This window comes from Nesoenas mayeri (assembly GCF_963082525.1).
Source record: "Nesoenas mayeri genome assembly, chromosome: 27".
NCBI lineage: Eukaryota > Metazoa > Chordata > Aves > Columbiformes > Columbidae > Nesoenas > Nesoenas mayeri.
The window spans coordinates 1499616-1524320 of NC_137555.1; the positions used below are offsets into that span (position 1 = coordinate 1499616).

At 49.3% G+C, this 24705-nt stretch overlaps 1 protein-coding gene across 2 annotated transcripts in view; it reads left to right on the top strand.

The window, feature by feature from the left end:
• PPP3CC (protein phosphatase 3 catalytic subunit gamma) overlaps nucleotides 1-24705 on the top strand; it is a 30617-nt gene that overhangs the window by 242 nt on the left and 5670 nt on the right. For both annotated transcript variants that reach the window (XM_080360164.1, XM_080360165.1), the window contains exons 2-12: nucleotides 12351-12548; nucleotides 12811-12935; nucleotides 16428-16539; nucleotides 18489-18634; nucleotides 18770-18909; nucleotides 19445-19522; nucleotides 19601-19695; nucleotides 20296-20421; nucleotides 21311-21388; nucleotides 23090-23171; nucleotides 23293-23390. In XM_080360164.1, the coding sequence (XP_080216290.1) occupies nucleotides 12351-12548; nucleotides 12811-12935; nucleotides 16428-16539; nucleotides 18489-18634; nucleotides 18770-18909; nucleotides 19445-19522; nucleotides 19601-19695; nucleotides 20296-20421; nucleotides 21311-21388; nucleotides 23090-23171; nucleotides 23293-23390 (1278 nt within the window). The remainder of the gene's footprint in view (nucleotides 1-12350; nucleotides 12549-12810; nucleotides 12936-16427; nucleotides 16540-18488; nucleotides 18635-18769; nucleotides 18910-19444; nucleotides 19523-19600; nucleotides 19696-20295; nucleotides 20422-21310; nucleotides 21389-23089; nucleotides 23172-23292; nucleotides 23391-24705) is intronic.

A 24705-nucleotide genomic window follows, 5' to 3' on the forward strand; every position in this document is an offset into this window, starting at 1 on the left:
GGGCGCGCACAGGCGGGGGGGCACCCCTGGGGTGGAAGAAGGAAGGGGGGGAGGATGGTTTTGGGGGGGGTATCCCTAGGATGGAGGAGCCCTGGTTGTGTGTCGGGGAACCTCTGGAGTGGCGCGGGGGGGGGGGGGGGGGGCTGTTCTGTGGGGCTTCTCTCCTAAAGGAGAGCCCTGGGCGGGGGGGCAGCCCATGAGGGGGCCCGTTTGTCTGCGGAGGAGTCTGGGGGGGGCAGCTTTGGTCTCGGGGGGAATATCTCTGTTCTAAGGGGAGCCTGGGGGGGATATTTTTGGCCTGGTGGGGCTGCTCTGTTTAAAGAGAATGAGCAATCCTGCCCCCCCCCCCCCCCCCCATCTCCCCATCCTGGTGCTGGTCCTCACCCTGGTGCAATGCCAGGATGGGGGGGTGATGGGTTGAGGACCCCCCATGAGGCTCTGGGCACGGAGGTCCAGCTATTGCCTGGTGGGAGTGGGGGGGGGGCGACATCCCTGCTTTGCTTGGGGGGGAATCCCCTCTTCTGGGGGAACCCCAGTGCCCTGAGGATGGAGCAGTGCCAGCTTGCGGCGGGGGGCAGCCAAGGCGCCTTCACACCCCCCACCAACCTGGGGTGCTTTGGGTTGGGGGGGGGCTGTCCCTGCTTTACATCCCCCTTGAAGATTTGGGGGGGGAGTGAGAGCCCCCTCATGCCCTCATTCCAGCAACCTGCATCCCCCTGTCTTGTGTGTGTGTGTCCCCCAAAACCCCATCCGATCTTTGGATGCCCCGAGGCGGGTGCCAGCTGGCCCCCTCTCCACCACCCGTTATAGCAGGTCCTATTTTTGAAAGAGCAGGAGACACCGAAGCGGTTAACGAGGAGAGAAATACATTTAGCCGAGAAACCCCTGGATTAGGAGGAGGCTCGCGTGATGCACATTTCGCTGCCCTAATTGATCAAGTGCCATTATCGTCCCCACGCACCGGGGAACGTCCCCTACGCGCCTTCGCTTGCTGCAACTTTTGCTCAGCACCCACCGCCGTGGCCGAGAGGCACCCAGCTGTCAAAGTTACACAATCGCCCGGTTATTAAACCTCCTCGCCCGGCCGGCTCGAATCATTGCAGGCTGCCCCGAGCCGGCTGATAAAAGGAGCCTTTTCCCAGGAATAGTTATAATTTTTGGCGATGGAGCTGTGCCCACCGGGGAGATGCACGCTGCCATCTCTACCTTCTCCTCTGGATGGGTCCAAGTGGTTTATTTATTATTTTTTTTTAGCCTGTCATGTGGCTGATCACATGTTTAGATGTTAATAACCGTGGCCTCAAATGAGAGTGGACTAAGGTGGCAGCCCGGCCTTTTGAGGCCTCTCGGGCTCTGTGCTGCCCGTGGGTGTTTTGCGTGGGTGCCGCTCGCAATAAGGCTGGAGGGCTCATAGATTTTTGGGGTGTTCCCCCGGAGCTGGGTGGTTTGTACGTCTGCAGGCAGCCGGTGGGAACCGTAAATCTGCTAAATCCCAGGCAGCTGCCTGCGTTGAGCTCGGCCTTGTTCGGGGAAGGTAATGTCAACGCAGCCATTATGATTCAGCTGAGTCGTCCGTCCCCACGTGTTGGCTCCGCTGCTCGGGCCTCCGGATCCCAGGAAACCCTCTTGGCGATCCCACCGACCCTGCTGCGTCCAGACAGCTGCTAATTTTGGTAATTAGTCCATAACCAGGTGGGGTACAGGCTTGTGCTGTCGGCTGGAGCCTCCTCATTCTGCGCACTGATGCTCTGGGATCTGCGGGAATTCGCCAAGGAGAGCGTTTGATTTCCCCGGGGTACGCTTGGAACCCTGATTTGGGTGCCTCTAGGAAATCTGGGGAGGAAGAGCTTCTTCTGTGGCTGTGGTTGTTGTTTGAAGGTGGTGACATTGTTCTTTGTGGTTATTAATAATTTAAACCTGAAGATAAAAGCTGATTTTGTTCAATGGAAATGCCTACAGTTAAGTAGGGTGCAGAATTTTAACTATGTTTAACCTATATATTTACATCTCTGGAGCCCTGCAGAAGTGTTAACTGTAATTATGTTTAGTCAGGAGAAATACAGTGTTCCCGTTTGCCTCAGTTTTGTACTTAAACTTGCGCTCAGGAAGCTTCACGTTCATAATTAATATCTCTAATTTTGGAGTATGTCAGGAATTGCTTCTATTAGCCCAATTCTTGCATCAAACCGATGGCTGATGTTAACCGAGGTCGTTAACGCCCCAACTTGGTGCTCTCCTGAGAGCACTTGGGCGGTTAAGCTGGAAATCTGTGTGATTAACTAGGTCTGGTTATCTGCGTTAGCCCAAAGATAGGCTTGAATTAAGCGCTGGATCCACCCCCTGGGAAATACACGTTCTACAGGCAGGTGGGTGCGATGCCCTGAAACCCCAGATTGTTGGTATTTAAACACCCGGCTGGGCCAGAGCAAATAATCCAGAGCGATTTCTCTAGATGTGTGTGTTAGTAAAGCGTCGCACCATCGCAAGGCTGGCGAAGGAGCAGCAGATAGGGTCCAGTTTAAGCTTTGCCGTCATTCCTAAGTGCTTGGGCTCTTTCAGGCGCCTTTCTGCGTATCCAGTTTGTATTTCCCTGGCTGGAAGACATTTAAAGTGTGTGTGGGGGGATGTAAGGCCCCTGATGTGATGCTCTCTTACACATCAGCTCTCTGGTTTGTGACATGAGCCTCGCAGAGATGATGTAGATCATCTAATAATACCTAATTGATGTATTGGAAGGAGCGGTGGGGGAAACCTGAGCGTGCAGCATCTCCCACCACGTGCGCGTTCAGCTCGGGTGAAGTCGCGCTCGAGCACAAAACACCCGACGAGCTTTTCCCTTTCTCTCCGCACAGCCTTTGTAGCGTGGCAGAGATGCTGCCGGAGGCACCGAGAGAAACCCCGTGGGATTTGTTCAGCGAAGCTCCTGGTGCCTCCAACACAAGCCGTGCCTCTGGGGAGCCAAAAACCCGCGTCAGATCAATACATTCCGTCTTCAGAGGCTTTGGAGAGCTTCCCCCGCGCTGCTGCCAAGGGAATAGGGTTTGCTAGTTCATCTTGCTGGCTGAAGGCGCTTTCAGTTTATGAAAAATCGGTAGCTCTCTACCTGGTTTTTAAGATAAACTACTATTCCTGAAGTGCAGTCGGGTGGTTGAGCATTGGGCTTTCTCCATTTGCAGTAGGTTGGGAGCCGTGCAGTTTTTATAACAGATAACACTGATATGGAAGTCGAAGGGGCTTTGTTATTGCACGTGAAGCAAAGGAAGGCTTAGGCAAATCCTAGATACAAGGGAAATTGTGGTTGTTGAAAAGAAGAAATGTGTAGCCCCATCGCTGTGACTGCTCTTGATTTGGTGTTTGTCTTCTATAACGCTTCAGTTGGTTTGTTTTGTTGAGCGTTGTCATTTTGTAGCTAATAAGGAATGCTTGGTGGGGGGGATAACGGCCTGCAAAAATGGCTAAAAATGGAGATAAAGGCCAAGGTGCACGCTCCGGGCCGGAGGAGAAGTGCAAATACCGTCTGAGTCAAGATGCAGCGGTAGGATCTCTAAAAAGCAACTTGTGTCATCGTGCAGCAACTTGTCTGGACAGAGCTCAAGAAGGTCCTGAGTGTAGATAGCCCTTAAAGCAGGAACCCTGTAGAACCTCTCCAGACTACTTGGGAGACTGGTATTTTGGGGGGTTTTCTTGCAGGAAAGGCGTTTTGTTATTTGTAAACGGGATGCGCTGGGAAAAGGAGCAGGTTTCTGCCTGCGCTGAGCCTGGATGTTGCAGAATCGGGGCTGATTTTTGCCAGATTGTGTGGAATCTTCACCCAAAAGAAGAATCAGAAGGCAAAGGCAGTGCTGAGCATCACTTCTGCAAACATTTTGGGGTGGCAAAACCTACACCCCAGCGCTTGCCTTGGGTACCAAAAAGCATTCAGAAAACTGCGATAAGGCATTATGGGAAGCAGATTGGGCTCTCTTTTTGTTTTATTTCCTCCAAGAATAACAGCAGATGCTTCAGATCGGTGCTGGAGGTGGGATGGAGAGGAGGGAAGGTCATGTCCCTGTGGATCGTCCCGTATTTAACATGATTTTTCTGTTTCCCTGCTCTCTGGATATCAGCCCGTTAAAGGTTAATCCCATTCCCCCATCAAAGCCTGTACTGGCTGCTTGGACGGCCAATTCCGTAGCAATTAGAACAAATGAGCCCCGATTAGCTAGGTAGTGTGCCAAAATGGTATTTTTCATTTAATAAAAGACGATGGAATTGAGAGGAATTCGTCTCATGGAGCTGTAATGTGGTTTTTGGTGCTCTTTGGTTGCGCGGGCAGGCTGTTCCTTGGGAAGTAGGGCAGGGTGCTGCCTTAAAATAGCAATAAACGCCGGGCTGCTTGTGATGAAGGAGCTATTTAGGTAAATCCTGGGGTCTCGGTGGGGGCAGAGCCGCCTGCTAATCTAAAGATACTCCTCGCAGACCTATATTTGTCCAGGATCCTTGGCCGCTTGGCCAGGTATTCCCTGTCCGATCCCTCTGCAGATCGCGTTGGGATGGCGGGCGTGTTTACTAGACGTTAATGTCTCGGACATTAATGGAATTAGACATCGTTAAGCAGCGGGAGCGAGGAAACGGGCTACGTGAAGGCATCAGCGTTATCCTATAATGCGAGACTTGGCTCCCAACGGCTCCTGGAGGCCGGTTTGCCAGGGTCACGGTGCCGAAGAGACTTGAGAGCCGGGTCAAGTGCGAAAATACGGGGAAAACTTGGTATAGGGGCAGCGGGAGGGATGGGGAGCAGCTGGTAGGTGGCGTGGACCACAGGTGAGATGGAGGATGAAGGGTTGGTGCTCAAAACCGATAGGAAAAGGAAATCTCAGGGCAGCTTTTAAGGATTTTTGTTGGCAGGGAGGAGGAGTGTCACGCTCTCCTGACTTCAGAGCTGCAGGAAAACCTCGCTGCCATCTCCACCATCTCCAGCTTCAATAGGATCTCGCTGGGTTCCCATCAGTCTCCTGAGCGTTTCCCCTCCTTTAGGAAATACTTTTGCAAGGGTGGTGGCTGTAAGATGTAAGTTTAAAGCTCCAAGCTGGATCTGGTGAGAGTGCAAGGATCTCCCTTGTGTATTGCAGAAAAAATGGGGAGAAGCGGTGTCAGCAGAGATCCCAGCAAGACTCTTTGTTTTCCCCAGCCTGCTCTAGGAAATAATCCTTTTTATCAGTTGCTGACGGGGAGTGAACGTGGTAAAATGGCTTCTCAAACAGCAGGGAGAATATTATCCCAAAGGTGATGTCTTGGATGTGTATCGCGAAGGTTTTCCAGAAGAACACCCCGAAGAAGGAGCGGTTGAGTGGTAACCGGGGTTTTCCGTCCTCGAGCTCTGTCCCTCGCATGTGAAGCTGCTCTGAAAACATCGCTAGAACTAATTCAGTCCATTTTTCGGGCTCCTTACTCCTCGGTTTGCGAGAAACCTGCTCTGGCTGATCTCCAGCACGGCCACTGGGAAGGTTTTAATTAGTTTGCAGCTCCCTTCAGCCCGTCTGCACCTCTGCGTGGTTATAAGGTGACACGTGGGTATAAATGTCAAACATTGGAGTAAGCGCATTGCAAGAAATGCTTTAACCGGGGCTGTTTTGATCCCGTGAGAACATAGCTGGTGTTGAAGCATTAAGGCATGAGATGGGAAGAGAAACCGAGACCCTTATTATGTGTGAATTGGTCTTTTTTTGCTGCAGAGCTCAAATCCTCGTTTATTGATGATGTGATGCAGCGAAACAGCCACTTCTCCAAGGGCCTGCAGGCTGAGCTTCCAGCACAGCGCTTGACGTCCAGAGTGACTCTTACTGAGTCTTATTTTATCTAGATTTTCCTTGCAAAGCAGCAATTTCATGGCTACAACACCATCCTGAGCAAGATCTCGGTCGTATGCAACATGCAGAATCATATCTGCTTAAAGTGGCTTTAAATCTTGGAGCCAGCACCCCCTTTGCTGCCGGCGGTGGGGTCAGATTTACGCTCATCAGCAGGTGGGGGATTTGCCTTTGACACAAAGACCCCGCTGTTCTTGTATTAATGATCTATTAGTGGCCGCGCTGGCAGCTCACGGACCTTGGGAAACAGGTGCCGAATTTCCCTGCCTGCTGACATCTCGGAATCCCCTCCTGGCTCCTTTGGTGAGCTCTTTTTTTTGGAGTATCCGCAGCTGTTTGCTGTAGACCTCGACCTTTTTATTTTCCTTCATTTTCTCTTGTTTTTGCTCAAACTTAGCGGTGACCCCCTCGACTCGACTGAGAGACCATCCCACCGGTGGGAGGAAGACGCCAGGTTTGCTGTTGAGTTATCCTTTTGTAGGAATATTTATACTTCTAACCGCTGGGAAGTTTATAAAGCTTTAGGATCTCAAAAGAGGTTCTTTTTCCAGGCTGGGGGCTTATGTGCTCTCCTTGATATTAGCTGGTGAGTTGGCGATACGAGGAGCCCGTGTCCCTGGCAGAGGACTTGGCTCCGGACAGATTGTCTCAATGACAATCCAGGCAAATCCGCATCAGTGCCGGTCATTAAGAGGTGCTGGAAACTTGACGGGCCTTGCAGGCAAGTACAGTTTTAACATCCACGTTGCTCCCGAGCAAACCCAGCACCCTACGAGTACGTTTTTGGGATGGTCTTTGGCACGAGGAAGACGAATGCCACAGCATGGATCTGCTTTGGCTTTGTTTTCAGTGCCGGCGCAGGAACCCCGGCGCGAAGAGCCGATTGATGCCGGGGAAAGCTTTGCAGACGGCTCCCCCGGCCGAGAGTCTTAAGTCGCCTCTGTTCTAATTAAATACTCCCGATTTTAATCTCTACAGGAGGATCGCGAGCAGGGCGCCAGCTCCAGCTGGGGGCCACTGTGGCCACCCTTGGCACACAGCTCTGGCACCGAACCCTCCTTGAATAGCCCCGCTTTAGTTTGCCAAAGGCACCTCTATCTGATAACACTATTTACTCTCCATGCTGGATGTTTTGCCAGCAGAAGAACAGTTTGAGGATAATGACCTTCTGTCCCGCTTGAAGTTTTTAGGAGTGCATGAGCACAGTTCAGTCAGCTGTGTGGCTTCTAAAGTGCACCGATGGGCTTTGATTTTTAGGTCGCTTTTATGGTTTTCTAGCCTCTTGGTGTCACATTGAGTATTTGAAGCGTGGTCTGGGTCACGCTGGTTTGCCACACGTACGTTTGTATTTTGATGCATGGAGATATCACTTGCTTTTTTGTTTTGGGGATTAAATACACCTGGTTTCCGCACAGACTGCGTGTGCCAAGTTCCAGTAACCAACAGTCAACGTGGCCTCAAAATTCGGGTGCAACTCCTTGAATAACCGCAAGGTAGTTGATAAGGTAAAGACAATTTGCTGATGGGAAGGGTTCGGTTGGTGAGTCTGTCTCAGTTTCGCTCCGCTCTGGTATCGTGATGACTGTGTCTCTGCCCCTTCGAAGAAATCACTCGGTTTGGTAGAATTCGACGCACAGTACAGCTATTTTTAGGGTTATTGTGAGGAGATATTCTGGTTGTGCTGCACAACGGTGAGGAGCAGAGCGAGCGCTCTGAACCAGTTACGCACCGGGAGGGTGGCGTTGGCACCGTTCTGACCGCTTTCCCGTGAAACTGGGCCGTTATTAATGGCATTCAATGCTTCTCCCTGTTGGAGCTGCCGTTCAGTAGGAATTTACACTTGGAAAATGGATGAGAAAGATCCGCAAAGCCTCATTTGCCAGATACTCTGTTAATGGAGATGGGGCACCTGATGGTTTTGGTTCTGGGTTCTCCTGCAGCTGTTCCAGGGGTGAAAACCAAAACTCATTTTGCTCCGTTTTACAAGCGCTCGGAGCCTCTGAAGCACGAGGTCTCTTATTCATAACGAAAAAGGGAAATCGCTGCCCTCAGAGAGCAGAAAGAACATGCAAAGTTTGCAGGAGGGCAGGTGGAACCGGCCATAGTCATTGCTTCTGGCTCTTGCATTTATGCAAGGAAGGTGGTTGCGTTATGTGGCGACTCTCCTGAGATATTAAAGTTATGTATGTTTGCACAGCTGGGCTTTGAAAAGCTGGTATCACACATGCATCCATTCTTTTTGCAGACTTCCATATAAACTTGCCCCAAAGCACCCCCAAGAGACAAAAAACTTCATGCAAACCAGCACGGGGATTCGCAAAGACACCTCGGCATTGTACAACCAGAAACCTGCGTGGTTTACAATTTCAAGAAAATAAAGATTATTCCCCAGAAAACTGGGTAAAATAGCAGGACGAAAAGCAGGTTTGAATTTGACTTGAGCTGCTGAGGTTCAGCCCATTTTTGCTTTTGATCCGGAGCCTTTCGAGCGAAGTGCTGCAGCAGGTTGGATGCTGTAGGTAACAGCAGGTGGATGTAGGTTAGACGTGAATGGGGATAGAAATGTCTGGTAAAAATAACGTTGGGCTATTTGGAAATTGGGGGAGGAGAAAAAAGCACACAAAACTTGACCTGCTGCTCACACTATGCAGCTTTTTCTCTGCTTTTCAAAGGGGGTACAAACGGTTCACATGTAGATATTTCCCTATGAGCGTTTCTTTTGCCTTTGACAACCAGGTCCGGTGTCCTCGGCAGGCAGAGCTGTGGCAGACGGACATCTGCCATTCCCAGCCGTCAAACCCTCGGATGTTTCAGATATTCCAGCACAGGTGGAGAGCGCGCAGGAATTGGAAGCTGTCGGTACCTTCCATCGTGTCTGAGCATAAAAAAAGAGCCTTTACTTGCGCTTCGTTTTGCCTGAGCTGCTGCAGAATGCTCAAAATGTACTTCTTTTTCCTCCCCAAAATGCATCTGTAACCATCTGTTCAACTCTCTGTCTGTACCATCATTCATTTGATGAGGAGCAAGCAGGGAAGGGGCTCTTGCATCGAGTGCCCTTCAGATTCGCTCCCAGGTGGGTGCCAGGAGCTGCAGTGAAATCTCTCTCCGGTTTATCACCAAACACATTTAATCCTGGATGATTTTTTGGCCTTGAAGCCCCAGGGTGAGAGGATACCAGCTTTTTATTACAAACCCAACTCTGGCAACAAACCGAGTGTTGATTGGAGCTGCCACTTCAGGCAAAATCACCCTTGGTGTGTTTTCAGTGATGAGTTTGTCTTTGTTGCTCATCCAAGGGACTCTCAAACATATACAGAATAATTTGGGGGGTTACTGTGTTCTCTTTCATGGTGGTGGCTGTTTCTGGGCTGTGAGCGCTCTGGTTTTGTAGAGCTGATGGTAGAGAAGCAGCTTTTTATCAAAATTTCCCATCCTTACCTATCCACGTCCTCCTGGACGGCTGCGAATACTTGATCCCGGCTTGGCAAATAAAATCTGTGTTAATTCTGCAGCAAAATGGAGTCTTGCAAAGATACCGCGGTCCTCCTGCTTTCACTGGAGTCTCTGGAGCACAACCGACCTTTTAGTCCGTTTTACACCTCAAAATCGCACTTGCATTTGTGTCCCTTCATTGTGGTTTGGTGAGTGGGGGAATTGTCATCTCAGGAGCAACCTGCACAGTGTGTCTGGATGCCTTTGCGAGGTCCCGGACCTTCAGGTTTTATTTATCTCCTTATTTATTTATCTATTTAAAGCAGACTGGGTGCAATGCACGGAAAGGGAATATGGCACAAAGATGCCAGCGTGTGCCGCTCACAATTTTGTGCGGGTTTTATCAATTTGAATGACTATCTGCTGGCTCTGGGGGTGGCTTTAACACACTCGGGCTCTCCATAACAAGCCATGGCATTTTTTGGTTAGATAAGGAATTATTTCCCCATTTTGCAGGTAGGATCAGAAAGCGGGTGAGACTCTTCCACCTCTCTCAGCGCAAGATTTTGGGTCTGTTTTCGCTCTGACGGCCAAGCCAGCGCCGCTCCCGCCATCTGTGAGCACAAGTCCAACAGAATTGAGCGTTAATAAGGATAAAATTCAGTTCTTTCAAAAAAAAATAAGTGGATATTTATGCACCAGATAACCGCTTGCACTGAGTTGACTAAAGCCCTTACACAAGTTATGCCGGCTAACGAGATTACTTGCTTTGACAACACTAATTACTTAAGTACTCGTCCTCATCCCCTGCTGCGTGGGGAAACAGGCATCGCTGCGTTTGGGTTTTATGCGGGATTCTCATGATTCTGGTACATGGAACGATTTGATTTCATTTTCTTGCAGCTTTTGAAGCTCTGGGTGTCTCTGGAGCGGGTTTTTCTCCCTATTTTCCCTCCTGATACAAACAGAACCGAGGAGAAGCCGGTTCCCTATCATGGGAGCGGAGCCATGCGAAGCCAGCGAGGGAACTTACATAAAACTTCTTGGCTGCTCGCATCGCCGTAGCCTCATATTTTATCTTGCGTAACTCTGCTTGCTGGGGCTACCAAGAAAAGGCAAAGCGGCCCATGCCAGGAGCTTTTTGTGGATCCCTCCTGCATTGTGTGACCCTCATGGTCGTTGAGCTTTCTGGCCCCACCTCTGTGGGCTTTTCACTTTATTCGGATGGCTTTGGAGCTGGCGGCCGTGCCTGAAGGCCTGGGATGGTGGGGAATACGGATCTGGACTGTTCCTATGTCTCTGCTTCTCTTCCTTATAAACCATTTGACCTTCAGGCGCTCTCTGGCTTCCTTTGGAGTCCAGTGGCAGATGTTAGGACAACTGCCCGGTTTCTAGAAGCACTTACAGATAATTCTTCCAACAACTTAATGGCTGCAAGTCCCAAAACCTCCCTTGCTCCCAGTCCCACGGTTGCTCCTTCCGGCCTCTCTTATCCCAGCTAAACCTATTTCTATCAGACCTGCAGCTCCCCCTTCCTCCTTTGGCTGTGCAGACACCACACAGATCCAGAGACAGCAGGGAAAAATACCTGAAACGCTACAAAACGTCCAGTTTTCCACCGGTAACCAGAGAGGTCACTTATTTCTTTTCTTTTCCCTATAGAGATGAGCTATATATACAGCAAAAAACCGTCGTCCAGCCTGTATTGGTGCGAGCAGGGGTCTTGCTTAAAGCTTTTTAATTGGCGTCTCCATGGGGAAAACTCCACGTGTGCCCTGGAGCGTCCGAGGCTCACGGGGCACTTAGTGGGTCCCCAGCAGAGCGCAACTTCACCTTATTGCAAACACGGGCTCCCCTTTCATTAGAGCCGCTCTTGTTCTCTGCCCTACATTCCACATCATCTGAAAATTGATGTTCAGCTGCAAAGAATCCCCTGTGCTGCCTCTGGGCTTTAGATTTTTTCCCCCTCTCTGCCCCCTGGGTTTCGGAGCTAAATAGCTGCTCTATTTGCATTTGAAAGGGATGGGTTGCTACTGTTTGGCCAGCGTTATTTTGCCTGTTAAATCCAACATGCTTTGGCACACGGGCTGTTTTACTGGGTGATGGGTGAGGACATCGGCTTCATTTGCATGGCAGATATTTTTCTTCTCTAGCCGCATCACAGTTAAGTGCAAATCTTTCAACCCCTGACATGACGGCATCAGAAGATGGTGAATTATCTCGTGAGTGGGTTTCCTTGCGTGTTGGAGGTACGGCTGACTGTTGAAATCATTAAAATGGCTGTAAAAGCCCCATTTCCCTTCCTCAACGGGGCCGGCTCGTGATAATGTTGGTTATTCGAGGTGTTTTGCGAAGGAACTGGACCCCGGGACCTCAGACGATCTCTGCATCACTGTGAAAAGATGCAAATCGCTCCGTGGTGCAAAGGAGCTGCCGGCAGATTTTACTTCTAGTTTTTATCTTGAAAATAATAAGAATGGCTGTTGAGGTGTTTTCCTGTATAGATTTAAAACTTGCCTTAAATATTGGATTCCATCAGTATTTACCAATTCCTAAGCTGCTTGTGAAGCTTTTTGGAGCCGTCCATGGCGCGAGGTCGTTGCTGGTAAACGCAGCTTCTGCTTTAGGGGTACATGCGGTTTCCTGATAAGCGAGAATTGTACATATTGGTCCTCCTGTGTTAACTGCCAGTTCCTGGGAACCGGTGCGTTGTTTTTTCTCCTGCTTTTGCCTCTATTTGCGTGCAACCCCGTTTTAGCGCAACGTTACGGCGACAAGCGCCCTCGCCGAATTAGGAGGCGGTTTCGGCGCTGGCATTTTCTGCGGATGCAATATGGCATTTAGTCTGCATACGGTGGCTTTTTAAACATGCCGAGGGGTGTATTCAGTCGCTCTGGCAGCACAGCTTTTCTCCTTTCAGTACCAGAGCATAATTTCGGTGGAAGTGTGTTTCTGAGTGTCTGCTCGTCTCGAGGCTTGGAACGAAAAGCCTCCTGCTGAAAAGACTGCAGTTCTTTTTTTTGCCCCTGAAAAGAGACGTGTCGCTAACTTCTCCGCTTCCATTTCCAGCTGTCCCGTTCCCTCCCACGCAGCGGCTCACTCTGAAGGAGGTGTTCGAGGATGGGAAGCCGAGGCTCGACGTCCTGAAGAGCCACTTGGTGAAGGAAGGACGCCTGGAAGAGGACGCGGCGCTCAAGATCATCAACGATGGGGCCGCCATCCTTAGGCACGAGAAGACCATGATCGAAGTGGAGGCTCCGATCACAGGTCAGCTGAAGTACCAAATAAGGGCCGTCTAGGAAAAACGAGCAGCTCGCAGCAGCCGTTTTCCCACGTTCCTTCCATCCGTGAGGTTTTTAAATTGCATGAGCTCTCAGATTTTGCTTCTGTAGATCGAGTGCGTCTTTGCGGGAGCTGGATGTAAAGCCTGGGTCAGGGCACAGCCGCGCTGGGCTCCTTGTTGCTGCTGTGACCTTTCTTTTCTTGGCATGTAATTCTGTCCTATTTTATGCTGTTCTTGCTCTCCTAGTGTGCGGTGACATTCACGGGCAGTTCTTTGACCTGATGAAGTTGTTTGAAGTCGGAGGATCACCCAATAACACCCGCTACCTCTTCCTGGGAGACTACGTGGACAGAGGCTACTTCAGTATAGAGGTGACAAATAAAGCGGGGCTGCTAGCACTAAACTAACCAAACTAAACTAACAAATACAGACCTGTCTTACTGGATTTTATAGAACCATTTTGCTTGGAAAAAGACCTTTAAGATCATTGAGTCCAACTGTTAACCCAACACAGTCAAATCCAAACTGTGTCCCTACGACCCTCATCTACCTGGTTTTTAAACACCTCCAAGGATATTGACTCGGTTTTGCACACGAGGAAGAACACATAGGTACCGTACAGTCTGCTTTTTGGCAGAAAAATCATGATTTTGACTTGGATCCTCAGCCAGTTGCAGAGCCAAACAGCAGCGCTGGGGTTAACCACTAAACTCTGCCTTCAGAACTCGAGTTTTAATATCACTTGTAGCTGTCAGTCAGGGGAACAAGAGGGAGAGTTGATTGTATGTTGCAGGCAACAGGATCCTACCAGGCAGTGGGAAGCAAACGTTGAAAAACTCGCAGGATTCAGCTTAGCAGGGGAAAAAGTGCCACGTTACTGAGTCACTGCTTCCCCACCGTCCCCTGAAAGCGTCAGCCTTGCAAAGGGGTCAGGAGAAAGGAGCAATAAATCTGGCCGAATGTTGGGTAACACCGTGCGGTTTTGGTCTTAAAGGGCAGAATAATCAGTGGGTCCCCATGGTTGGCGCTGGTTGGGAGCGACAGCGCAGGGACAGATGCTCCAACTGGGGCTGGCGCTGTTGGGATTTCTGGCAGGAGGAGCCCAAATAACCCCTGGGGAGGAAGAGGAAGAACTGGGATCCGACCGCTTCTTTAAATGGCTTGGCTTGCATAAATTGGGTTCGCAGTTGCAGTGTATTTACCTGGAAAAGAGATTATGTTATAGCACAGCAACCTTTTTTGAGATAAGACATAGATTTTTTTTCTTCTTTTGTGGATTAACCAGGAAACCTTCGAACAAGAGTAGTTGTACCCTGTGTCTACACATGAATTTTACAGCGCTTCTCCCGCTCTTTGCTCCTACCCTGCGGTTGATTTCACGTGGGGATTTTACTCCCAGATCTGCAGGAGCGAGTGCCTGAGTTTAGGGATCAGTGCCTGAGTTTGGCGATCGGTGCCCGCATCTCTCCGTGCTGGGATAATATGGAAGAATTCCAGGGGGATGGATGCCGAGTCCTCCTTGCAGAACAGAGTTGGTGGGAGGAGACGTTTTGCTTTTATTTTTGAGGAGGAAAGCCTGAAAATTACGGCTAAACCTCATCAGGTCTTTGTGCCCTGACGCTCCAACCTGTGCAAGGCAACGTGGTGGGTTTGGGCTCAAAAGCCTTCGGGCAATTGACCTTTTGTCAGCTCTGAGCAGAAAGTTTATATTTTATGCTGCTCTTGACCTTCTTCCTTCCCTTTTCCCCTCATATCTGCGGGGGCAAAGCCCCCGAGCGCTCCCTCACCCCCAAAGCCAGCATTGATCTCTCACGAATCAAGGGTGGGCTTTGATTAGCACATGCGGGGGCTGATCCAAATGTCACTGATAAAGCAGGATCTCGATTCCCTCATTGCTATTGATGTATGTTCCTCTGCTTTCCACCTACTGTTTTTAAGAGATTCCCACCTGGCTGTGCAGAAACTGGTTGCTGTAGTGAAAGAAAACAGGTTTGCCGCTACAAGCAAAGAGTTAAAAATACATATATAACACAAATAAACCCATTTAGCATTGTTAAAGACTCCTATAAGATGCGGGGCTGTAGCAGCTGGACTCTGAGGTGCAGAGATGGCTGATCTGTGATCATTTGGGGTTTGGAGTTTTGATCGCTGGATCCCAGAAGATCAGATGATGGATGAGGGTGTCCCTGGGAAGGTGGGAAGATGCGGCATCATGAGGTGTTTGTGAAGCCACAGCCCAAACTTGTGCATCCATGTGCTGGGCAGGGATGCGATCGAGTATCTGCCCCAATAACCACTGATTGAAACAGGAGGTAATGGTATAATTGCATCGTGATGCAGGCAGCCAGGAAACAAGACGCAAAACTGGGGGCCAAGGAGGTGCTGAGGCAAAGGGTGTTTGTCAGCAGCCCGAATAACCCGCACAAGCTTTCCTCTTTGCTGTATTTGGTTGTCAAGGTGAAAGGAGCAGTTTGTGGCTCAGACAAAACCCTTAAAAACCCCAAAAGCCTCTGTTCATCAGCTCAGCTGGTGTCTTCAGCAGATTATTTCTGGGCCTCTGGCTCTGGGAAATTCTCATTTAAAAAGGTTTGTTCCCAGTAAGTGTAATGAGGCCACGAAGCGTGGTTTGGTCGGTTTGGTTTCTGTTTTTAAAGAAGAGAGGGAAGGGAAGGAAGCACAAAGCTGAGAGCTCTGTGGGGTTGAGTTCTGAGTTCAACACAGGCGGGTGCTTTACAGATCCTTGGGGCCTCAGGGATCCCTGTAGAGCTCACTGTGCAGGTTCGATGCTTAAATACCACGCTATCTAAGGTGTCCATACTGGAAACTAACTTGAAACTGATTTATTTTGGTTCTGGAGGTGGTCTCTGTGCTTCCCGGAGATCTGCGCACCAGATCAGCAGCGTTTTTAGGTGTCAAAGTGTTGACAGACTTCACGGTTCGCGTTCTCGAGGCGTGTGCCGTTTCTGTAGCATGTCAGCCTAAAGGGTAAGCTCTTATTAGAGACTTTAATCCAGATCTTCAGGCTCGCTATCATTATGGGTTGTCCTTCCAGCACTCAAAATCAACAAGGGAAATGTGATAACGTTTCCCCGTACGAGATACCGGCTGATTTAGCTGTCAGCTTGACAACGTATAGCACAGAAGGGTAAGTGCGTTTGATTTCCAGCTGCCTCGTGTAGAAAAACCACCATCTCATATTTCTGGGAAATAGGAAAAGGATTGTTTCAGATCCGCACCTCGTCAGAGACCATTTTTACAGGTGTTGCTGCTCAGATAGGGGATGTGGGAAGCCCAAAGGCTTTACTAAGCTCGTTTTTTGGCGAGGCTTTTCCTGTTTTGAGCTCGAACTTCACGTGACCGTAGCGTAAGCAGAAAAACAGAGGCGGGGGAAGATGAGGCTTTAATTTTTCTCATATTTAACGCAGCATATAAAATGTCTGCGCTGGCCGCGCGTCTCTCTCTGGTTTCGATTGCAGCGGCACATCTGGAGCGCACGTATCGCCGCGCAGCTGCTTTTGCTTTGCTGCTCTGAAAAACGGATTGTTTTTCGCCTCTTTTTTTGCTTCGGTTTCTGCTGGAAGGAAAAGCTGCCCCCACCCAGCCCAGAGCTGGTTTCAGTTGAACGCGATCTCATCTGTCACTTCTCCAACTCGAGCCTAATATAGAGAAACGCGCAGTGTGGCTTCCCCCCCACCGCCAAGATAAGATCTACTGCCGATTATGGAGCTGGGTTTCTATCAGGGTTCCACTTTGAATTCGGCTTGTTGGGTGTCTTCCCAGAAACACTTAGTGAAGTCTACGGATGATTAGTGCCCTATAAAAGGGTTTTATGACGTGCCATCTCCTCCTTCCCTTTCTTGCAGTGCGTGCTGTATTTATGGAGTTTAAAGATAAATCATCCCAAAACGTTGTTCCTCCTTCGAGGGAACCACGAGTGCAGGCACCTCACAGAATACTTCACCTTTAAGCAGGAATGTAAGTATCAGCAGTGTAAGGGTTTAAATATATTAATGTGTTGTGACCAGGTGCGGGTCTTAATTTTTGTGGGTTGTATCGGCTGCTCCAGAGCTGTAAAAACCTATCATCTTGTTTTCCCTGTGCACATTGCTCTTCTCTTTCAGCTCCTGCTTTAAAAAATAATTAGAAATATATACACAAAGGTCCTGTAGAATGCTGAGTGTGTGTTGCTGTGGCCGTCTGGTTACAAAGAGTGAGCGTGAATGGAAGAAATCTGAACAAATCTCTGATGAGCCAGTTGCACGCACCTCCCATCTCCCTGACTTTCAGGCCCAGCAACGTATAATTACTGCCAAATGACTTTGAGCTCCAGATCGTGCAGCTGGGATCGGTGATTACAACTGGAAGCAAATAAAGGATTTGCTCCTGGGTGTTTGCGCGGAGGAGAATCATTACCTTTAAGATCGCTTTAGTTGAGTTAAAGATAGTTTTGTGCAGCGCTGCTGTGTTTTTAGAGCAATGATGATGAAAGGTTGGGGAGTGACCCCTCTCCTCTGAGGATGACAGTCATTCCTCCGAGCAGTAAAAAAGGTGTGTACACCAGCAATGTGTAGCAACGTTAGGTAATAATTGCTCAAAAAAATAATGACGCCCAAGGCATAACTCTGGTTTTTAGCCCTTTGGCTCTGGATGCTGCTGGACAGGGTAAGGAACCGAAATAATGACATCTGTTTGCTCAGAAATGACTTGGAAAGCACCAGCCGGCTCTCAGCTGGATGCTGGAGCCATCGGATGGTGGCAGATGAGCTCCTCTTTGAGCTGGGCTCAATCTGAACCAGACAGACAGAGGTGATGGGGTTTGTTTCCCCTGTGGAAAACAGACGATAGTGCCTTTGTGCTTCCTGTATCGGAGCGTGCAGCTGAAAAAACCTGTTGGTATCTCCCAAATAAAGCTGGAGGAAAGGTAAACTTTCCATTCGTGCACTTTTGCTTTGGACAGAGTTGTGTTTTGCAGCAGTAACGAGGTTTTCTCAAAGCTCTTGGCTCTGATAACACCTCGCTGCCCTGCGAAAGGGCTGCAGATGCCCATAGGGACGCGCTTGGCGTGCGGTGATCGCTGCTCCTCATCCCTGTCCTGGCGAAAAGCACCCAGAGAGATCTCTGAACACATTTGGAGTCTTGCTGTAAAATCCAAGCTGCGTTAGAAAGGCCGTGGTGTTTCTGTTTAACGTATCAAAACCTCTTCGCCTCCATTAAGATGAGGCGTCCAGTGCGGGTTGGGATCACTTGTAGCCCTGGAAGATCCGGTGTGAAGATTCATTTAACTTCAGGAATCTTGGTGAGATTCTCACTCAAAGCACCCGTGTCCGGCCGAAAAGGCAATTTTATCTGAAGCGATTTGTGTAATATTGCGGTGCCAAATGAAACAGCTGCTGCATTTCCCAGCGTATAATCTGTCTTGCAGCTGAGGCTGGTGAGACTGAGTTTAGAGGGATGGATGTAGGAAAGGGTTGTGATGGCTTTATTAGCATCCTGAGTTTTCTATTAAAATGGCAAGCACCTCTGTAATAGCCTCTTTTCTATGTTAATCTCAGTGCAGGTGTTCTAGAAAACAGCTTGAAGGGAGATGAATACTTTGACCATGTCCAGATTACTGTGAAGCCTTTTTATCTTTGTGCCCAACACGTGTTTTCACTAATACACGGGTGCAAAGTTCCACTTGGTGGGTTGTAGACACAGAGTTTCTGTATCACCACAGGCGCTAAGGCCCTTGAACTTATTTATCAGCACCTTGGCTGATCAAAGCTTTGCTTAATGCTCCTTATATCGTGTAGGTTTGGATGCATGAATGAGCCCCTCTTAAAAAATGTTAAAAGTTAAACTAAAGCTCTGATTTCAGCCTGAGCATTCTTTGTGTAAATGAGTAAATTAATTCAATTCTTCCCCCCTGCACCTCATCTTTCCAGGTCGAATCAAGTATTCGGAGCGAGTGTATGATGCGTGTATGGATACGTTTGACTGTCTTCCTCTTGCTGCACTCCTAAACCAGCAGTTTCTGTGTGTTCACGGAGGACTGTCCCCAGAAATCACGTGTCTAGATGACATTAGAAAAGTAAGTAATCTCCATATTTGCGTAACTTACCATTAATAGCGTGGCTCGCTCGATTCCTGCATGTCCACACTGCACGTGTGTGCGCCGCTGCGGTTTTCACCGGCATTATCCTGACTTTTTCTGTACGTTTTTTAGTTAGACAGGTTTAAGGAGCCTCCAGCCTTTGGTCCGATGTGTGACCTGCTCTGGTCCGACCCGTCAGAGGATTACGGCAATGAGAAAACGCTGGAGCATTTCTCCCACAACACGGTTCGAGGCTGCTCCTATTTCTACAGGTGAGTGGTGTTCTACGTGGCTCGGGGGACTGGAGCTTTTATCTCCCTCAAACTAAGAGATTTGGGGAAATAAATCGCTGTTCGGATCACTCTCTGGGACTTCACAGCGTAACTGGCTCTGAAATAGGCTCTAATGCACAAAATCCTGTTTGTTTTTTTGTAACATTGAGCTCTCTTTGGGTTTGTTGCTGTAGGAAATGGTATCGGCCAGCGGAGATGCTGCTTTTAGCTGGCAGGGTGCCTTTGGAGCGGTGTTCAGGCATTGGACAGCAGCAGGAGCTCTAGAATATAATCTTTTCCTGTCTAAAAGAGAAGCATTTGTGCTGACAGCCCACTTGTCGCCAGGATCTGGCACCAGGGCTCTGGTTAACAGAATTATTTGCAATTAATTTTGAACGATGTAACACACACCGTCCTTGTTTGGGGACGCAAACCGAATGGATGCCGCAAGCGGCTGGTCCTTCAAACCAAGACGGTGGGTGCTGTCGCTTCTCTTGTGCTACGCGCTGATGTTTACTTGCTTTTTGTCTTCCAGTTATCCCGCAGTTTGCGAATTTTTGCAGAACAATAGTTTGTTATCCGTAATCCGAGCTCACGAAGCCCAGGACGCCGGGTGAGTGCTGCAAATTCCATCCGCGTTCGTGTTATCCTTAGCGAGACCGGTCTGTTTAACACTTGACCTGTTTTCCAGGTACCGAATGTACAGGAAGAGCCAGACAACAGGCTTTCCATCATTAATCACCATCTTCTCTGCACCTAATTACCTAGATGTCTATAACAACAAGGGTAAGGCCGGCAAGGACAGGGCTCTGCACTCTTTGGGTGCCACTCAGTACCTCTCCATCTTCCCTTAACCGCTCTTCCCTCTCCTCCTTATGCATGAAAGGGAAAAAAGAGCTTTATATATTAAACCGACAGCAGCTGGGGAGCTGGAAGTGGCTCGATTCTCTGACTTAATGTATTACTGAGGCAATTAGCTGTCAATTTATGAAGCCTAGAATAACGCTTTTATTTCCAGCCACGTGACAGCCGAGCGCTACTGGTGGATGCTGCCATAAGAGAAGCCACTAGTTTCGGCAAGCTTTTAACTGCCCTCTGCCCCTAAAATGAGTATTATAGGGAACTTGCCGCAGCTGTGGGGTATTTTTACCCCTCACTTCGGATTTTGGCCCTGTATCCATCACATCTGATGTGCGTAAATGTAAACAGCTTCGTTACATTGACATTTGCTGTGATGAGATTTAGTGAAACAACATAATGGGTGAACTGCAAAAGTGTTACTTAAGCCTTCTAGCTTGTTGATAATGACATTTCATTAGCACAGGTACAAATCCCAGAGCTTGTCAGCGCCTACGACACGTCTTGTCGCTTTTTTTTCTCTTCCAGCTGCTGTACTGAAATATGAAAACAACGTCATGAACATCAGGCAGTTCAACTGCTCCCCTCATCCCTACTGGCTTCCAAACTTCATGGATGTCTTCACATGGTCTTTGCCTTTTGTAGGGGAAAAGGGTAAAAGATATTTGGATTTTTGCTATGAGTATCCCCATGGTTTGTTAGAGCACCACGAGTGTCGGAAACCTGTCCCGTAGGCTGTTAAATGTGTTGCAGCTCCATAATGTCAGCACTGGAAGTTAATTCAGGTTCGAGGAGATCTGCATATTACTGGGTAAAGTTCATGTGAAAATAATAGCTGATACCTATTTTAGAAGGTTTTTACCGATAAACCAACCCTTTCTTGCTATTTCTGCATTGCTGATGGTGCAGCCCCACCTCAGAATTTGGAGTTATTAATATCTCTTGTTGGCTTGTGACCCACCAAAAAAGCAGCATTCACTTCAATTTAAAGCCTTATTTCATTCTAAAGGAGGCGAGACAGCTTAAAATATGACCGTTAGAGAACAGAACTTCCCTAACAATGACTGAGACTCAATTTCTTAGCAAAAGGGTTTTTAGATCTGGTGAATTTAAATTCCAGCCTAGCTTGGTATGTTTGGAATACAGGTTTGAAGTGCCAAAGGGGTTTTCTTTTGACTTTGAGGAACCAGAGGCTGATTCCCCCCCCCCAAGATTTGATGTTTTTGGAGCCAGGTGGCCCATGGTGGGGAGGTGGGACCTTCCACAAGCCCAGGCTGTTCTGTATGAACGTTGGCACTCGCTCCCCGTGGCTGTTTCATCTGTGATGTGCTTGGCTGGCATCCACCTCCTTGGCAGAAGGTGGGAAGCACATCGTCTGCTGCAAGGAACCAGAACCGTGCGCCTAAAAGCGTCTTCAGGCTTCCACTTGCAGAGCAGAAATGACCTTGAAACGGTTTCATTGTCCAGCCCGTCCTCCCAACGCCTCCGCCTGCCAAGTGCGGGCACCAGGCTGCTCTAACGCTCCTGTCTGTGCTTCTTGCAGTCACAGAGATGCTCGTTAACATCCTCAACATATGCTCCGACGACGAGTTGATTTCAGATGGTGATGAGACATTGGAAGGTAAAAACCAAACCAAAATGCTGTTAGGACCCAGTTGGTACCGGGGCGGAGGGGAAGGTGTGTGGTGTTAGCGATCAGCACTTGATTTAGAGCTGGATGCCCAGCCAGGGTCTCCAGGTGCTTTTTGGCCAATTCTTGTGCAGTTCTGGGTAGAAAACACTTTCCTTTCCCGTTGCTGTTCAGTCACGGAGATACTAAATTATATTCACTGCGCCAGGCGCTTCTTGGCAGCCCCTCTGGAGATGCTTTCCTGCTCCTTACAGACACTGCTTCCCAAATAGTTAGTTATTTTTCCCCCAGTCCAAAATTTCCTGCACCAAAATATCTCCCCAAACCTCTCATCCATTGCAGTGAACTCTGTAAAGTGGCTTCTTGTGTCACCCCCGCAAAAAACCCCCCCAAAAAAAGCAGGATGTAGTTTTCGGCCCTGGTTTTAAGCAATGCAGATGATGGCTGAGCAGTGGAGGCGCAGACGTGGGGTGTCAGCGCGTGTGGGGGGCCGGGGAGCGCTGCTGAGTCCAAACACAGTCAGAGCTCAGGCCAGCGTTGCGGTCCGAGGTTGAGACTCTAACCCGCTTCTCCCATTGCATTTCGTTTTTGTTTATTTTTGTGTTGTTTTGGTTTTTTTTTTCTTTCTCCCTCCCATGAAAATTAAATTTGTTTCTTCTATCTCTGTCTTCATCTACTTGTTTCTTGGTGTCTCCTCTCCCTGAAGATCACTACATTTCAAGCTATCAGAAAGGTACCCAGCTAGAATTTGCTACAAGCTTAATTTTCACTGCCTGTGCCACCAGATTCCTTGGAGTGGATTTGAATAGCTGACTAGTTGGGCAGCCTCTTCATCCCCTTTCAGTTTTAACATAAGCGCCGTGTGTTTTTTAACCCTTCTGCGTTCCTCCAGGAACCTGAGAAGCGGGATCACGTTTCTATCTGACTTCTGAATGCAGCCACTTAGTGCATGGCTGAGCCATCGGTGCATGTTGAACCCTCCGGTTTGGCTTGTACTGTCCTACTGTGTAGTTGGGCCATGTGAGGAATCTCAGCTGAGAGGAGATGGATTTGTTACCTCTTTCACTTTGAATTTGTTTGTTTGTTTCCAGTTACCCTCCATGCTTTCTCTTTCCCCTCCCGTTGGGTGTGTGTAGCGGAGAGGGGAGCTCACGTCTCTCACTTTTGTGTTTGTGTGGGGTTGAAGCTGCAAAGGCTCCGGCCGAGCCCTCCGCTGTGCGCGTTTGGATGCCAAAGCTGATGCTTGCGTGACACCCCCGAGCACAGCCCGGCGTTCCGCAGCCTCCATCAGCAGTCAGATCCGTCCGTGTTCTGCCTTGCAAAACTGTGTCCACGTGGCTGAGTCATTTGTGTTACATCCTGTGTAGTGTGATCAAACCCGGTGAGCTTCGAACAAGACCTATCCGATCCGTTTCTTTTCTTTCTGTTTGTTTTGGGGTTTTTTTGGTGGTTCTCCTCTCTTTAGACCTTTTAAGTCCGTGTGTCATCTCGTTGGTGTTGCCCTTCTCGCTGCCATCCTGAGCGCCATCCTCTCGGCACTGTTCTCTCGAGAGTGTAGCTGTGACTCTGTAAACCATGATTTCTTTTCCTGGAGTCAGGCAGGTGCTTCATATTGACATTACCTGTGCCCGGAAAAGCAGGAAACCTTAAACATGCCGCTGTTTGTTTGGTTTGTTTTATTCTTTCCCTAAGGTGGGACGACAGTCCGTAAAGAGATCATCAGGAATAAGATCAGAGCCATTGGGAAGATGGCACGTGTCTTCTCGGTCCTTCGGTAAGGGAGACGCTCACAATTTGGGGCCTGGGGGATGTGGTCAGGCTTGAGTCCCGCTGGGGAGAAATCAGCGCGTTGTGTTAATCTCTCAATAACTGCGTTGCCTTTTATTTCTTTGCAGGGAGGAGAGCGAGAGCGTGCTGACCCTCAAAGGCCTGACTCCCACGGGTACCCTGCCCCTGGGAGTGCTCTCGGGGGGGCGGCAGACCCTGCAGACCGGTGAGTACCCACCGTCCTCCCCCCTGCAGCCCTTCTGCACCTCTCTACCCATCCCTCAGCTGCCCCACAACCAGTTCAGTCAGCTCCCGTAGGACGCCAGGAGACCCGAGAGGAGCTTCAGGCACAGGGGGAGGGAGGATTCAGGAATAGGAGACAGCAAAAGTGTAGGTGGGGTGTGGAGAGCCTTCCACGGTGTCCCCACGTACCCTCGGGAACAAAAAAAGACACCAGCACCCTGCCTAGAGCACGTATGGCTTTATTGTACGTTTCTGCAACAACTTTTATATTCATTTCCCTTCTAACACTGCATGATAAACATCCTCTGCTTCACCTCTCCGCTGCTGTGTGATAGCGTATATACGAATGTAAACCTGCCTGCTTGCTTGTTCTTCGTTAAACAAACCCCCTCCGGTTTTAACACTATGAAATTGAGAATCCCAAACAGAGCAAGCTCAGATTTAGTTGAAAGAAGGTGATTCTTCCAGGCCTATGTGTTTCATATTAAACCTTCTCTCAGCCCGCTGCTTTTGATCCGGTGTCAGAGGTTTCTGTGCTTGCTGGCAAATACTTTTCTCCCTCTCTTGTCAGCCAACGGGTTTTATCCGCGCACAGGACCGAGTTAGCGACCCGTGTGTGTTAAACTCACAGGGCAGGGAGCTTGGCTGATGGTCAGGGAACGAGTTATCGTAGTAACATGTGTCCCCAGAGGGAATCCTGTAAATCTAGTGTTTTAATCCTTTCCTGCCACCAGCCTTTGAATGCTGGCGCCTCCCCAGCCTGCTTTCCCCTCGCTATCAGCGCTGGGTGATTTCCTGCGGGCTCCAAAAGGGCTGGTTCTGGGATTACCTCGCCTCGATTCGATAATTCACAAGTGAGAAACACATAAATGTATCGCTGCCCGTGGGCAGGATGCGGCATCGCTCCCAAACTCCTGGGTTTCTCTGCCCACAGAGGAGTATGATTTGGTTTTTAATTCTAGTTTTTTATAGCAATCACCATAGTTTGTCGCCTCAGTTCTGCAGGCATGGGAACAGCGCCTGAGTGGGAAGGCGGCTGTTTCAGCTCGGTTGGAGCAACCGCTTCGCAGCTTTGTCCCCAAAACCGACACAGCGGCTCATGCTGCACCTTCCCCTCGGGGTGGGGGGGTCCCTTTGAGGGGTACCACCCAGCGCCCCCCAAAAAGGAACCTGTGATTTGTGCATCTCCCCAAGACAGGACAAACAAACTGCACCTTCGCTGCTGCCTTCCCACCCCTCGTGCCCCCCAGCACCACCCCGCTTTTTTATACCCATCTCACGCTCCTTTCCCCATCGTG